Genomic DNA, 16,939 nt, shown 5'->3' with positions numbered 1-16,939 from the left:
TTATACTTAGATTAGAAGTGCACACACACACACACACACACTGACCTGTCAGCTTTTATACTGTTAAAATAAGACACATTTGCAGAATGCACACAATTGTATGAATGTGATGAAATTATGGATTAGTATAGTGTGTAGTTCTTTAACATTTCTTTGAAATGGTCCTGAACGCAAATGTTTCATCAAAAGAGACACACTGATAGATTTCGAAGATCATAGATAATCTCAAACAAACAGTTCTGCCGTTCTTTATTACGACACAGCAAACCTAATGGAAAACAAGTCAATGGGAATGCATTGGTCTAGGTCCTAGGAGATATTGTTACTCTCTAGTGCACATGTAGGAATGTTACATTGTAAGACCACCAGAGAGAAATGTGTACGTCCAAAAGAAATCTTTAAGAATATAGGGACCTCTACTGGTTACAAGAAAGCCTGCAACAACATCCATTCCTCAATTGAAAACACCAGACTGGGGGTTATGGCAAAAACAAATGAAAATATTACTTCATCGCCACAAACCTTAACCTGCTATGTGTGTGATATACATTATGTTGATACCGTAAACACAAAAGGCATGTTACTCACAAATGGAACACGGTGGAGAGACAGTCTCCTATGAGGAGAGATAGTCAAATATCAAAAAATGTATAAAGTGATTGAATTCCTTCATTCAAAGACTGCCATGTCACAGGATTAATCTCGTACAATAACCAAATTAGTTATGATTGGGAGACAAATCACACACGTTGAAACACAAGGACCAGTCAAGTCATGTGTCAGAATAAAAAACAATGTCAAAATAGGGGGATCAAGTCAAGTGTTGCAAACTGTATAAACTGTGCCGCATTTCCTAACCAGGCGGCTATGATTAGTATTAAACCAGCTTAATATTGGCTCTTGTTAATGCACTCTGAGCCAATAAAAAAAAACTAGCAACCATTTCAGTAATAATATAGAATCAGTGTCGCATTCCAGGTCATTATCTCTAACAAGGAGGTAACGTTTTGCCCCGTTTGTCTGTCTGTTAGCAGGATATCTCAAGCAGTTGTAAACAGATTGTAAACCTTGGTGGAAAGGTTGGTTCTGGCCTGGATGAACTGATAAACTTGTCATGCTGATTGGCCAAAAGGGGGCATGGCTTGTCCCAAAAATGCACAAAGCTTCTGAACAGAAAACCTCATAACAGAACACAATACTTTAGTTTGAAGGAAGGTTTATCATGGCCCCATAAAGAGCTGATTAACAGGTCTCGCCGTTTAATTGTTCAACCTCCAGAGGCCACCGGCACTGAGTGGCAGTACCCCATAGGTAGACTACTGCATCATTAAGTTACTCATATCGACCAAAGAGAGACATGGTGCCTGAAGCATTGCAACACCTTACAGACAAAAGCTCTACTGAGCACATTTTCTATTTCAAGATTATGTGAAGGGGACTGGTCCAACTGAGTACGGACTCTAGATCAGCCTACAGTAAAAGAAAAAACTTGGTTAATTTATCCATTTGTAACTTATAGAGTATACAAATGTAACTGGGTGAATGGTGAATGCGTACTGTGCACTCATCATTCTAGGAAGCTTTCAGGTATTATTCTGTTTTGCAGCCCCAATTGGCACAGTGTATTAATTTTGTTATTATAATTAATTATATCAATGGTTACATGGAAACATCCAAATTAGTCTATTCTAAAACACCAACAGAATGTCTACACAGTAAATTCCTGAGTGTTAATTTACCTCTGAGTGTACAAATGGATAAATTGACACTGAGGATTTTGAGTGTCCAACTGACGGTATTTGTTACAGCTGTAATCTTACGTTTTTTGCCACAGTCTTGTTGAAAGCTTACTTTCTCTAGTCTATAGCATTGTGCCCTTGTCCATTCACTGGAGACAGTACATGACTGTACCCATACAGCTGACTGTACCTGAAGTCAGACGAACTTGAATGTGCTATCAACCACTTTCAACCTGGCGAGCCTATTTTTGGACATCGCCTTGTAGTCGAAAATGTTCAAATAACAACAGATCTACAAGCTCACAACATGTTGCATAGGGCTTAAAGGACGACTTCGCCCATTTTCAACCTTTCTTCGTACAGTGGGGCAAAAAAGTATTTAGTCAGCCACCATTGTGCAAGTTCTCCCACTTAAAAAGATGAGAGAGGCCTGTAATTTTCATCATAGTTATACCTCAACTATGACAGACAAAATGAGGGGAAAGAATCCAGGAAATCACATTGTCTGATTTTTAAATAATTTATTTGCAAATTATAAGGAAAATAAGTATTTGGTCAATAACAAAAGTTCATCTCAATACTTTGTTATATACCCTTTGTTGGCAATGACAGAGGTCAAACGTTTTCTGTAAGTCTTCACAAGGTTACCACACACTGTTGCTGGTATGTTGGCCCATTCCTCCATGCAGATCTCCTCTAGAGCAGTGATGTTTCGGGGCTGCCGCTGGGCAACACAGACTTTCAACTCCCTCCAAAGATTTTCTATGGGGTTGAGATCTGGAGACTGGCTAGGCCACTCCAGGACCTTGAAATGCTTCTTACGAAGCCACTCCTTTGTTGCCCAGGCGGTGTGTTTGGGATCATTGTCACACTGAAAAACCCAGCCACGTTTCATCTTGAATGCCCTTGCTGATGGAAGGAGGTTTTCACTCAAAATCTCACGATACATGGCCCCATTCATTATTCCCTTTACACGGATCGTCCTGGTCCCTTTGCAGAAAAACAGCCCCAAAGCATTATGTTTCCACCCCCATGCTTCACAGTAGGTATGGTGTTCTTTGGTTGCAACTCAGCATTCTTTCTCCTCCAAACACGAGAAGTTGAGTTTCTACCAAAATGTTCTATTTTGGTTTCATCTGACCATATGACATTCTCCCAATCCTCTTCTGGATCATCCAAATGCTCTCTAGCAAACCTCAGACGGGCCTGTACATGTACTGGCTTAAGCAGGGGGACACGTCTGGCACTACAGGATTTGAGTCCCTGGCGGCGTAGTGTGTTACTGATGGTAGCCTTTGTTACTTTGGTCCCAGCTCTCTGCAGGTCATTCACTAGGTCCCCCCCGTGTGGTTCTGGGATTTTTGCTCACCGTTCTTAACAATTTTTTTTTTTTTAATTGACCCCACGGGGTGAGATCTTGCGTGGAGGAATGGGCGAACATACCAGCAACAGTGTGTGGTAACCTTGTGAAGACTTACAGAAAACGTTTGACCTCTGTCATTGCCAACAAAGGATATATAACATAACTTATATAAAGTATTGAGATGAACTTTTGTTATTGACCAAATACTTATTTTCCTTATAAATTTGCAAATACATTCTTTAAAAATCAGACAATGTGATTTTCTGGATTTCCCCCCCTCATTTTGTCTCTCATAGTTGAGGTATAACTATGATGAAAATTACAGGCCTCTCTCATCTTGGGTGGGAGAACTTGCACAATGGTGGCTGACTAAATACTTTTTTGCCCCACTGTATAATTGGTCCTCACTAATTCTCCTTATAATATGGTACCATTTTTGTCTACCCTGTGTCTCAGAGGAGGGCTGTGGACATTTCAGAAACCCGCCTACCAGTGACATCATCGATGGGGAATCCAAGCAAATAGAAACTGCAGGCTTTCTATTCCTGGAAAGTTAGGATGCTATAATGGAAGCCATTGTTCTCTCGTTAATAAAAAATAATTTAAAAAAAGTAAAATCTTTTCGTAAAATCGCTTGAAAAAAAATCCTGCCTAACGATGATGTCACTGGTAGACAGGTTTCTGAACTGTCCACAGCCGGCTATGAGACACAGAGTGAGTAGAACAAATTGGTACCATTTTGTAATGAGCATTAGTGAGGACGAATTATATGAAGATAGCTTGAAAATGGGTGATGTCGTCCTTTAAGTGGTTAAAACTACATGGTTACTGCCTGTAACCATGTAGGGTCTGGACCATGAGTCTTGGTAATATTGATTTGAGACTGGCATTATTATATCACAAACATTGTGAAGCTCCATTGTTTTTGCAGGTATTATTGTCACAGTCAATAGCTGTTTTGTCTTCTTGTTCTTGGAAATGAACATGATTGAATTAGATGTTGATCACTCTCTTGCTGAAATGTGCAGCAAGAGTAGTGTACAGCAAAACTAGCTTGTGCTTCGCTTAGAAGCAATACAGGCGTTGCTTTTAGTTTCCATTTGCAATGAATCTGCAATCATCCAGTTCAAATTTAGACACAATCTGGTGTACTTATTAATATATATTGTTGACAGTTTACTACATTGTCTACTGTCCAAACCACAGTCATGTATTCAGTGCCACAGGTTGAACTGTACATCACCAAAGCCAACTATCTAGATGCTGGACACAGTAACAGGACTGTTGCAGGATAGCCGAGAGCTCGCCATAGCTCTCCTCTCTCCAGTTAGGGAGCAGCCTTTCATTGTTGAGGGCCTGGAGTTTAGGCGTCCCGTCCCGCAGGACATGGAGGAGACAGGGCCACCTGCTTTGAATCCTCAGTCTGGTCCTCCTGTCCAACGTGATGCCACGGACAATCTTCTTGGCCCGGAGCTCACGCAATGCAGGCAGCTTCAGGCAGGAGAACACCAGGCCTCGGCTGGGTGACACATCCAGGAACTCCAGGGACAGTGACTCCAGCGTGTAGGAGATGCCCAGATTCCTAAGTGGCACCAGGATGTGCAAAGTCAGAGACTTCAAATTGGGCAGTGATTTGGTTAGGCTCTGCAATGTTGAGGGAGTAACTCCTTTAAAGACCCAGAAGTACTTAAGCTCAAGGACTCGCAAGTGCTGGAACTGGGTTAGCAGCGACACTGAGGCATCAGACCAGTCAAAATGTAGACGCATCTTGGAGATGCGAGGGCAGCTGTGAGTAAGTTTGGCCAGCAGCTCCTGGAAACTGGCAACCTGTCAGTTAATGAAATAAATTACCAAAACGCCAAATTTCTCATTAACAAACAAACAAACAAATGTAAATTCCGGAAAAAAATCGGAAACTAAACGTTGTTAAATTTCTCCCCTTCAATAATACCAATTGATATTGTATATAATTTTTATCATTGATTAAACACCTTTACAACATTATAAAACTTGTAAGGATCGTGGAATGAGCAACACAGCTAAACGTGATGAGCACGTGTGAGTAGCTGAACGTGTGAGTAGCGCCTCCAAAACGTTTGCCGAGAGCCGAGAGCGATTACCAACAGAAGCATATTAGGGGAGTTTGGCAATTTCTTTGGGGGTGCGAACCACATGTTTAGCTCATGTGTTACTCATTCCACGATTGCACAATCCTTAAACGCTATAACTCGTTGTAAAGGCGACTAATCAACGATAAACATTATATAAAATACAATTGGTATTATCGAAGTGGAGAAATAATCGACTATATATACACACATACACACACACACACACACACACACACACACACACACACACACACACACACACACACACACACGAGTGTAAAACCTCGCCTCATGATGGCATATTAAGTACACACCTGCATATGATGCTAAAAATAACATGTACACAGTTACACCTGCATATTATGGTAATGTTCTAAACATCATTTACATACCTGCTACTACATACACTATCTGTGTGTGTGTGTGTGTGTGTGTGTGTGTGTGTGTGTGTGTGTATATATATATATATATATATATATATTTGATTATTTAACCTATTTCTATCCTGTGTTTTTCCCCCCCTATCTCTCCTGATCTGACTTTACCTCTATCTTCTCACAGAAACTTAAAAAAAAATAAACATTCACCCACTTCTTTACACCTGTAAACCTGTGCTGTGACAATAAAGCTGATTCTGATTCCATATGAAAAGAATACCATCCTATGCAGAGGTCAGAAATTGAACAGGCAAAAACAAAACATGCAGTTGAGTTAAAAACAGCCTACCTGGTCCATCTTGGTAATACTGTCTTGGTGGGAGCTGGAGCTGGAGCTAGAGTGAACCCTGAGATCCAGGGGCTCCAGGAGGGTGAAGGTCCAGTTGAGGTCCAGGCGGCTGAGATCTCTGCAGTGGACATTATCCAGCAGGTCACTCAGTAGTTCCCCCCATTTGTTGCATCTATCCCCCAGGTCAAAGCTGGCTTTGAGGGTGAGCAGACTTGCATGGCGGGAGATGAGATGATGAGTGTAATGGTGAACCCAGGCTTTCCATCGCTCAAATTCTCGGTTAGACACGAGCAGGCCCTCCTGCCCTAGATGAAAGACACCGCGGCGGGAGTAGTCTGCCAGCCGCCACAGCTTCCATGAGCGTACGAGGCAGCTCCAGCTAGCACAGACCAGGGCACAGCTGCATTTGTCCACCTCGTTGAGAAAGGAGATGACGTGCAGCTGGCACTCCACCGGCAGGAGGTTGAAAGGGAAGAAATCATCCACAGCTTTCCTCCGACTGTTTACTGGAACCAAGGGCCTCTTCCGTGGTGACATAATGGTGGATGAGAAAATAATATTGGTGGTCATTGGTGGAGGTCAGAAGAATCTCCACCGTGAAGTCTTGTGGTCCAGCTTTGCCATCAATTTCTCTGGTCCATAGATCTAGTGAAAAGACAGATTATTTCAAATAAGAATCTAGCATCGTTGAGATATCAGCACAAAGCATGTGCAATAAGCACAGTTTATATACAACAGTTTAAATAAGTCTCAAAGGTGAGTAGAGATGAGGGATTTTCTGGCCTTGGATCAAGACTGTAATAGATTTATTTCAGTGGTTTTCAACCTTTTTTCATATGAAGGTCCATTATTTATTTGACATTTGAACCACAGACTACCGTTTGATGAGATTTAGCCTCTCAGACCCAAAACTTATTTTTAAATATTTTGTTATCGTTGGATAAGATTTTGTCCACAATTCCATGCTGTATTGATGTGGTACCATAGGAGAGATGGCAGGCAAACGTTGATCAAAATCAACTCAATTCTTCCACATTCTATAATTGCGTAGACTTCTTGTAAATTAAGTAATGCACATGTTTAACAATAATTTAACTATTGAGAGCGTAAAATGAAACGAAATGGACCTTTAAGCTCAAGAGTTAAAGATCTGTAAGGGTCCATTTGGTTACCAACTCTCCCCATAGCTGGGGGGACCACCTGGAAACCCCTCAAGGACCACTGGTTGAGAACCACTGATTTATTTGATCGATTCTGACATTTGTCACAGATACACAAATGACAGAATCGATCAAATAAATCTATGACCGTCTTGATCGAAGTATATTTTCCTTTTGAGTTCACTTGGAACAAGACAGTCTCTGTTGCTACTAGCGCAGTGCGGCTAGTTACTGTAGCAACCAGGCTGTACATTTACATTAACAAAAGGTTAAATAATCGGAACGGATTTTTTAAAATATATTTTATCTGCAAACGAATTGATGTCGACCAAACAATTGTCACACCATTGTTGAAAGATAAGAAGCACCGTACCTTAAGTTAGAATAAGCTAGCGTCGTTTAAAGAGCTAACATTAACCCAATGCTAGTAAAAAAAACAATGAAAGGAAACAAAATATGTTTTATTTAAAAACAACGTTTTTTTAATGACATTATGAACACCGAAGACCAAGCTTAACATGACAACGTACCAAACATACTTACAGTAACTTTGCTAGAGCAAACTACCCGCTACATTTAGTTAGTTAGGCCTCAGGGATGGAAACAGCTGAGTACTGTTTGTTGTTGTTGTTGTGGCTCGTGGGCGATGACGTCATCAGTGTTGCCAGATTGTGCGATAGAAAGTAGAACCAGGAGACCTGGTACTGCCAGACCCCTAGTGGTTGAAATCTGAATGGCCGGACTTGGCATGAGTGTATCTGTCTGTGTATCTCTCTTCCCATTCATAGCAGGGCGGGAATATGCCGTTTTCAATACACGATAGTGCACTTGGTGATACAAGCGCGAAATTTGGCACAGATGTCCTTCATATGACCCTAATTGATAATCAACCTCTGGCCACGCAAAAATCCTAAGATTTCAAGATGGCCACCACCAGTTTTCAAATGGCTGCAACTGGGTCAATGTTTTGGACTATATCACTTTGCTGGGGCTTATTTTAATATATGAGAATATGTTCTGGAGGTATTTCTACCAAGTACGATAAAAAATAACATTAGGTTCCAATATGGCGGCATGTTTTCCAATATGGCTGCCGATAAATTGCAGAAATGTGCATCTGCTTATGGTTTATCCACATGAGCTTGTAGTACATGTCTGTGTATTAATTACCATACACGGAATCCATTTATGGAACATTTGAAAGTGATTTATTAGCTTTGTAAAGCTTAGTGCTTACTTTTTGTTTTGTTATAAGTCATTATAAACACATTCTCATTTACAATGGTGGCTGCGCAAGTGACAGGCCAGTTTACTAGCAACTGCAACCACAGAGGGGTGTGCAGATAAGTGCAAACTTAAAGCATTTGCAGTGTCCAGAACATGCTTTTTTTACATCCACATCGTGTCAGCTTCTGGCATAATTTGGCAAACAGGACTGCACAACAGTGACTGGCCCTGTATATGTCCTGCTTGGAATGCACTTCACTTGCATTCACTTCCTTGTAGGAACTACTTCTATGAAGTTCTATCGTACATGAGTACTATGAACTCCTCAATGACTTGCATATGTTTATCATTTATTGCAAAAGGTGTTGAACCTAATTTGGAGAAGTTGTCTGCCATGCTGACCTTTTTCCCTTTCCATGGAAGGACGAAACTGTGTGGCATCCCCTGAATGCATGAAGACCTGATGACTTTGATTCAATAGCTGATGCAATTTCATGAACAGGGATCCATCTGAGATCCTTCCCTCCTTCCAAAGGCAATCCACAGCTAATTCAAGCCAAGACTTTGAACAAGTGAAACTGTTATGTCAACAATGTCAGTATCTGAGGCAGAGCTGCAGAGGATAGCATCTGACACATCATGATTCACAGCTCAGATACTGACGTTGTTGTCATAGCAGTTGCACTTGTTCATATTAAGTAAGTCTGAGACTTATTGTCAGTATCAGCTGAGAACGCAGGGGTCTTATAGACCCCCTGGTATTGCTGAGGAGGAGCGCCACACTCACCGTACCTACTCATACACTGATCCTGACCGAACCCATGACCATGTGATCCGAAGGTGAAAGCTCTACCGACTGAGCTACCCAGACACAAAGACTTGGCTTGAAAAAGCTGTTGAAGAACCTCAGATGGATCCCCCTTGATGAAAATGCATCAGCTATTGGATCAAATTCATCAGGTCTTTGCTTCTTTCATGCGTTCAGCAGATGCCATACAGTTTTGTCCTTCCACGGATAAGGATAAGGATAATTCCTTTTAACAGGTCGTTCATGAAAGTCCTTGCGGTCTTGTTTCCAATGAGAACCTGTGAGCAATTAGGGGTTAAGAGTCTTGCTCAGGGACAAATTTCATTTCATCGACACATATGCTGGCCTGGCCTGGAATCGAACCTGGGGCAACCAGGGCCTCTGGCTCCCTAGGCTGGCTCACTAACCACTCAGCTATGGCCGCCCACGGAAAGAGAAAAAGGTCAGCACCTGTTTGAGAAAATATCCCTATATACAGTATATATAAGTTTTTGCATTTATTGGTGAACATATTGAAAAGTCTGTTGCCCTAGGTCATTAAAAAGCTACCAAATCACTTTAAAATGTGCTATAAATTGATTCTGGGTATGGTAATTAATACAAATACATGTGCTACAAGCTCATGTGAATGTACATTTATGCAATTTATGGGCAGCCATATTGGAAAATATGCCGCCATATTGGAACCTAATATTATTTTTTTTATCTTATTTGGTAGAAATACCATCAGAACATATTCTCATACATTAAAATAAGGAGGAAATCAAAGATTTACAGCCCCAGCAAAGTGATATAGTCCAAAATGTTGGCCCAGTTGCAGCCATTTTGAAAACCGGTGGTGGCCATCTTGAAATCTTAGGATTTTTGCGTGGCCAGAGGTTGATTATCAATTAGGGTCATATAGGACATCTGTGCCAAATTTCTCGCTTGTATCACCAAGTGCACTATGGTATCAATTCCCCGCCCTGCTATCATGCCATATGGAGAAAAGAGGGACAATTCAAAAGAGGAAAAGAGGGACATGTCTTCCCATTTATGCCATATATGGAGAAAAGAGGGACAAAAGAGGGACGAAAGAGGGACAGAAGAGCGACGAAAGAGGGACAGACAAAGCCTCATGTAGGCCGACCCTCTGGGTCTGGCAATAAGCAACCAGGTCCATGAAAACAAGCCCAAAAAAAAACCACATGAGCATCGGCTATTTGAATATAGCCAATCTAGATCTAGTAGATCTGCTATTATCAACATAAATATTGGGGGGAAAAGCACAACATATTTTAGATGGAACGGTCTGTGGACAATATACATATTCATTTGGGGGTCCTTGACATGAAAATGTAAAGCCCAAATAAGCAACTACACTTTGGAAACAAGCCCAAAAAACTGCAACCCGGCCGCAACTACCAATAATTTACACGCAACATTACATAAAAACAAGCCCAAAGTAGCTTATAAAAAGCCGACATGGCAACACTGTACGTCATCCATCTGCGCTGTGGTGGTGCTCGTTTTGTTGTCCAATGTGGCACAGTCAGGCGGAGTTTACTCACAACATTATTATTAGTATTTTCATTACTGATATCATTATCACTCCATCCTCCACTTTTACTATTATTAGTCATATATATTTTCGGTTGGGAGTCGCTAGCAATAGTAGTAGGCCTATTGTTATTTTTAAGCGTTCCTATCAAAAAGAAAATAGCATAAATGTTCACAAATGCACACTGATAGCCTATAAAGTGATACATAAATAATAAATACACCCAATTAATACAGCCTAAAGCAGTGGCTCTCAACCATCATGCCGGGTCCCCACATGATTTTGGGGGGTCCCCAGTGCAGTGACAATTTAAGGACTTTTAAGACCTTTTTAATACCTAAGGGACAGGTCGATTTTTAAAGAAGGGTACCCCTGGAGAAAATGTATGTACCTTGATCTAAAATGCCATGACCCTCCCCAATTGATTAAAAAAAATGTTTGGACCCTCCCCGCCTAGGAGCGAGTGTCACGAAATATTGTCCCACGATATAGCCTATTGTGGTATTAAAATGTGACGATAGGTATTGTCATGATGTTGTATCGTAATATTCTTTTAATTATTTTTTAAATAAAAAAATGTATGGTGTATGATATGAAATGTAAATCTTATCACACAGTAATTATTAATCATGTCTTCCATCGTATTCAAGGTATTTTGGAGAGAAATGAAACAGACTCCAGTCACTTTCAGTTTAAAGCACTGCAGAGGGGAGGTGTTGTGTGTCAGCTGATGCTCGTTGACGCTCGTTAATGTGACATGAATCAAAGCAATTATTCCTCTGCACTCTCAAATAGGCCTACATCTAATCTAAGATTGTTTACATGGTATGAATGAATGAATCTTTATTTGTCACTCTCTCCATGTACTTACATACATACAAGAATGAAATATCGTTCCCCCCAGTCACTAGCAGTGTAACATAAAAACATAAAACATCAAGCCTATCTAAAAACATAAAAGACCCAGACTAAAACAGCATACAACCATAAAACAGCATAAACAAACATATTATACTGTATCTGGTATTATAGATTTTTTTTTTGAGCTGTTGGAAATAACTAGGCTGCACTTGGTTGGTAAAGTCCAGATAAAATATGAGGTTTGTGGAACTTATAGTTATGCAGTGTTATATTATATTTGTTATATTAGTGTCTATCTGCCCTCTGAAACAATGGGTTTATAGGTAGTGAGAACTTCGCTTCTCCCTTAAGCTTGCACGAATGTATTTATTTGTGTGTAGGCCTACAAAGCACTTTGTAATTGTTTTTTAGTGCTTTATAAAGTTATTTTAAACTAAAGATGGCCAATGTTGATGATACATGAGAAAAGAACATTAGTAATGTAGCATATCGATATCATATGCCCAACATCATGTATCGTATCGTGAAATCTTGACACCCCTAACCCTCCCCATCAAATACAACATGACATTTAAAACTGATATGTCAAGTGCCCTCCCAGGGGTCATCAACATGTCCATACACGGACAAACATGTCCGTGGCAAGACATGTCTTTGTCCGAGGCACATTTTTTATTTTGAAAATAAATTCTAGATATATTCTATATATTTTCTTCATTATAATGTAGAACCATATAAAATGTGTTTGAATAACTTGACCAAAATCACATAGGCCTATCCCTAAATATATAATAATGGCCATATTGTCTACTCTATTCCAGGGCGCTACACATTTTTAAACAAGCCACTTATCAAATAAATAAATAAATATTATTTGGGGGGGGGAAAGACGATCTAAAAGCTCACAACACATGTTGTGAGCTTGTAGATCAGTAACCTTTTAGCCTATAATGACATACCCAAAATTGGGATGTCAGGGTTAAAGTAGTAGCTATACTTTCGAAAACCTGGAGACTGGGAAGTTATCCACTGTATACTGGCAGGTGGCATTCCTGAGACAGGCAGTAAATGTGGCATGGTCCAAGTATATTCCATGTTTGGGATTTCAATAGATGGGTCTTATCAGTACAGACAGTGCTTTCATCTTACATCGCAGGAGCAAAAGGGCCATACTTGAGGACAGGAAGATATTAAGTTCTACCAGCTACACTAGTTTTATGTGTGTCAACTTTAAGAGCTGTGGTTTCCATTAAGGTGAACAGGTACTAGCTATGTTGATGAGAAAGTCTAAGGTATGCCGAATCGAACTATGGAAAATTATCTGAGAGTCAAAACAGATAATTATGTACACACAATGACTGATTCATGAAGGGCATGACAGGATTGAAAGGAATGCAGTGTCACAATAGTTTGATGCAAAGGTGCCTAACCTTTATCAGAGGTGAGTGGGAGGTCTGATTGTGAGGCTGTGGATCAAGGGTTTCCATGGATTATGATTTTGTGTTATGGTTATTGGTATTATTGGACACTTTGAAACGCTTTCTCTCAACTGACATAAATCAACTTTACTTTACTCCAGTTCTGCCCTCCTTTGCCTCGGTGCTCCTCTCAACAGATGACATACCTTCTCTTTTTGCTCTTTTCCCACACCATTTTCACTGTGGTCACTCACATTACCGTTGACTTTAATTGTTTCATTGTCTGACACACCTCATACACTCCATTAATCCATTGTCTTAAAAAATAAAAATACTAGTATCCCACAAAGGATTGAACAGACATTTTCAGGTAATCTTGTTGTCTTGTTGTCCTCATATGATCAATCATGTACAGGTAAAACATACAATACCCTAAATCTCCTGCATCATATTAAAGGACGACTTCACCACTTTTCAACATATCATCATATAATAGGTCCTCACTAATGCTCATGATAAAATGATACCATTTTTAAAATTTTAAGTTTAAATTGTGTATTTTAGAATATGTTTTTACATTATAATGAAAAATATGTAGGCTAAATATATTTTTCTTTAAAAACAAAAAGGAAACGAAGAGTGCCACGGACATAGACAAGTCTTGCCACGGACATGTTGATGACCCCTGAAGGAGCTATTTGCTACCAAGGCAAAGGAGGGCAGAACTGGACAAGTAAAGCTGGTTGTTGTTAGTTGAGAGACAGTGTTTCAAAGTGTCCAATAATAACAATTATAACAACTATAATAACACTCCACAATCATAATCCATGGTAACCCTCCATCCACAGCCTAGGACCTCCTCCAACCTAAAGGTTAGCTCACCTCTGATCAAAGTCAGGTGCCTCTGCATTAAACTATTGTGACACTGCATTCATTTAGAATCCTGGCATGCCCTTCATTAATCACTCATCATGTGCATATTTTTTTTGTCTCAAGTTTCCTTGTTGGAGTGCTCCATTGGCATTTTATCCTTGATGTTTCCGTGAGAAGCATTTACCATGTAATTTGTAGCTTCCCTCCGGTTGACAGATACGATCACAAGGTTTTCTTTTCTTTTACAGACATTTATTAAATGCTGTGAGAACTGAATAAATAAACATAAATACAGAACACATTAATTTGGTATCACATTTTCTCAAACATAACATAAACATACAGTACAAACAAATAAACTGGCAACAATGATTACCTCATTGGCCGCATCAAACTATATGGGGGAAACTTGAGGTCTTCTTCTTTGCACCGTAAACTTAAACAGTTCTTTTTTAACTCTTTTATCTTATATCTCTTCTTCAAACTCTTTAACTTATAATCTTGTCTTCTTTAAACAGCAACAACAACATTTGACATTCTCTGTTTGCTGCATGCTCTAGTGCTGGTCAGAGCAGAATGACTGAGTCTGCCTCTGCTCTGGTAATTAACCAAAAACTAAACCACCCTTGCTGATTGCTTGATCTAACTCAGCTGCCAGGTCACTGTGACCCTAGACATCAAACCAACTGAAATACACAGCAAAAGCAAAGAGAACAATCCAAACATGAATTGACCAAACAAAAAACATTATGAATTCCTAACTTATTCACTTATTTATAATAAAATGAACTTTAATCATGATGGCAGCTACATAATTATTATGTCTAATAAATCAAAACAAATGTAGCTTGGTGTGTCTTACATGTGCATGCCTTGGACTTTCTCATCAACAGAGAATACCTGATCACCTTAATGGAATGCACTACCGTACCGTACCTTGCCAAACCATTCTGGTAGAACTTGATATCTTTCTGTCCTCAAGTAACACTGTCTTTTGAAAAGCCAGCAATCTCTATATTAGCCATATGATGTATAATACGCACCCACTCACCTTTGCAGCTAAGTGGGCCTTTTGAGGTTGAAGCACTGTCTGTACTGATGAGACTCAACTATCATAATCCAAAATAATTAGGATTTAATTTGTTGGTCGCTCAGTAGTTAAAGCAGACATACTGTACTATTGTTTTAAAATGTGCAGCACATTGGAATAGACCCTATGACACATTAGGAGTCCATTAGTATACAATTGGGGCTAGGCCACTGTGTTTTTGGTACAATGATTATTTTGCATGTCCGTGGCAAAAATGAAATATTAATGAAAATGTCCATCACAAGCTGCGATGGTGATGACCCCTGCTCCCACCTCATTATCCTTGCAGCTGCAAACAACTTGATTTGATACAGGCAGCAAGCATGTTAAGTTCACTCCCCCATCAATAAATTGTTGCTTTAAGTTTTACACTTCACGTTCTGTGCAGATTAGCTAGCTTTTGTTAGCTTAGTTTGTACAGAGTCAGGTTCATTGTTTCTCCCTATTTCCAATCTATGTGATAATTAAGTAAACTGTCTGGCTGTAGCTAGAGAATTATTTCTCCCTGGTCAGCTACTGCTGAAGCATGTTACTGCATGCTGCATTAGTTTCTCACCTCAAATGTTTTGCAGGTACCTATTTTAGTACATTTTGATCTTCACCTGCCTTATCTGTTTTATTTGATCATTAGTATTGAAGAATGAAAATGGGAATGATGGCCAATAGGCTACATAGAGATATGTTAATTATTTAAATTTGTACATGGTAATGAGAACGTAATGCTTATTTTACTGAAATTTGCACTGATGAAAGTCCCACGTGGACTGAAGCTGTCAAATGAAATTGTAGTTACTTTGCCCTCATCTTAAAGTTAACGTGTTAGGCTGTTTGTGGTATGATGCGGGGATAACGGGATAGCTGGGCACTAGGGACATCTGGGCACCTCGATGTAAAATTGGCTATTCTGTCCAACATGTTAAACAAATAAAATATTTGGAAAATGTTTTAAAGTAAAGTGTACATGATTAGAATATGCTTAAACATTCGGCAATTAAGGTCTAACATTTCTACAATTGCTACAAATTGCTACAAAACAGATCCAGTCATTTTGGGGCATAAACAAGAAGTTGAAGGATAACATGATAATGATGTGCCATGCATGTGTCTAACGCTGCAGACAGGTCCAGGAGTATCAGGACGGAGGAGAGAGTTAACTCTAGCGCAGGGGTTTTCAACAGGTGGTCCGTGGACCACTTGTGGTCCCTGAAGGTATTGCATGTGGTCCCTGACCATGTTGCAATATGTTTTTTTCTTCTTGTTCCATGGAACAGTGCATATTATCGACCTGGTGACCTATGATGACATGTCAATGTTGTCAGTTTCTGAGAAGTCGGAGGTCAAGAAATTCCACAAAAAAGGGAGTTAGAATCTCAAGAAGGGGTGTAGGCCTACCGGATTGCCTGATGGAGTCATCATTATTAGGAAATGTGGCCATATAATTGCATGTGTCTGTGTAGTCCATGGATGGACCACTGGTTGAGAAACAGTGGGATGTATCATGGAATGCATGCATACAGTACCAAGTGTTAGCAAAGCACTAATCTTAGCTCTAATCTCACCCAACACAACAGTGGTCCCCAGGTTGATTCTTAATCAGGGTGGTGGTCCCTGGTTCACAATCAGTTGAAAACCCCTGCTCTAGCGGTCTCGGTTAAGTGACCAACTTTGAACCCAGACTGGTGGGGGGAGTCCAGGAGGTTGTTCTGGTGGAGGTACAAGGACAGTTGATTGAAGACGACACGTTCAAGAGTTTTTGATAGGAAGGATAGAAGGGAATCCGGTCTGTAGTTCTTCATTTCAGCGGGATCAAGTGTTGGTTTCTTCAGGAGGGGGGTGACTCTGGCAATCTTGAAGGCAAAGCATCCAGACATCAGAGACGTGGTGATGAGATGTGATGGGCCTTCTCCCAGACACTTAGCAAGGCACTTGATTGGGCTAGCCTGCTTAACTGCTTTAAGCCTACTGCTTCAAACACAAATACTAATACAAATACAACGAATACAAACTAACAACAGCCTACTGC

General features: G+C 40.1%; 1 protein-coding gene across 1 annotated transcript; it reads right to left on the bottom strand.

Annotated features, from left to right (window-relative positions):
• Positions 1-232: 232 nt before the first annotated feature.
• Positions 233-7,728, bottom strand: LOC311047218 (uncharacterized protein). The gene is made up of 3 exons (XM_084059862.1): positions 7,643-7,728; positions 5,940-6,584; positions 233-4,929 (listed from the first exon to the last, which is right to left on the bottom strand). The coding sequence occupies exons 2-3, from the start codon at positions 6,507-6,509 to the stop codon at positions 4,342-4,344; spliced, it is 1,158 nt and encodes a 385-aa protein (XP_083915988.1). The 5' UTR covers positions 6,510-6,584; positions 7,643-7,728; the 3' UTR covers positions 233-4,341.
• Positions 7,729-16,939: the final 9,211 nt, after the last annotated feature.

Source organism: Gymnoscopelus microlampas (assembly GCF_963454915.1).
Source record: "Gymnoscopelus microlampas genome assembly, chromosome: 6".
Taxonomy (NCBI): Eukaryota; Metazoa; Chordata; class Actinopteri; order Myctophiformes; family Myctophidae; genus Gymnoscopelus; species Gymnoscopelus microlampas.
This window is presented reverse-complemented; position numbering and strand designations above follow the sequence as displayed.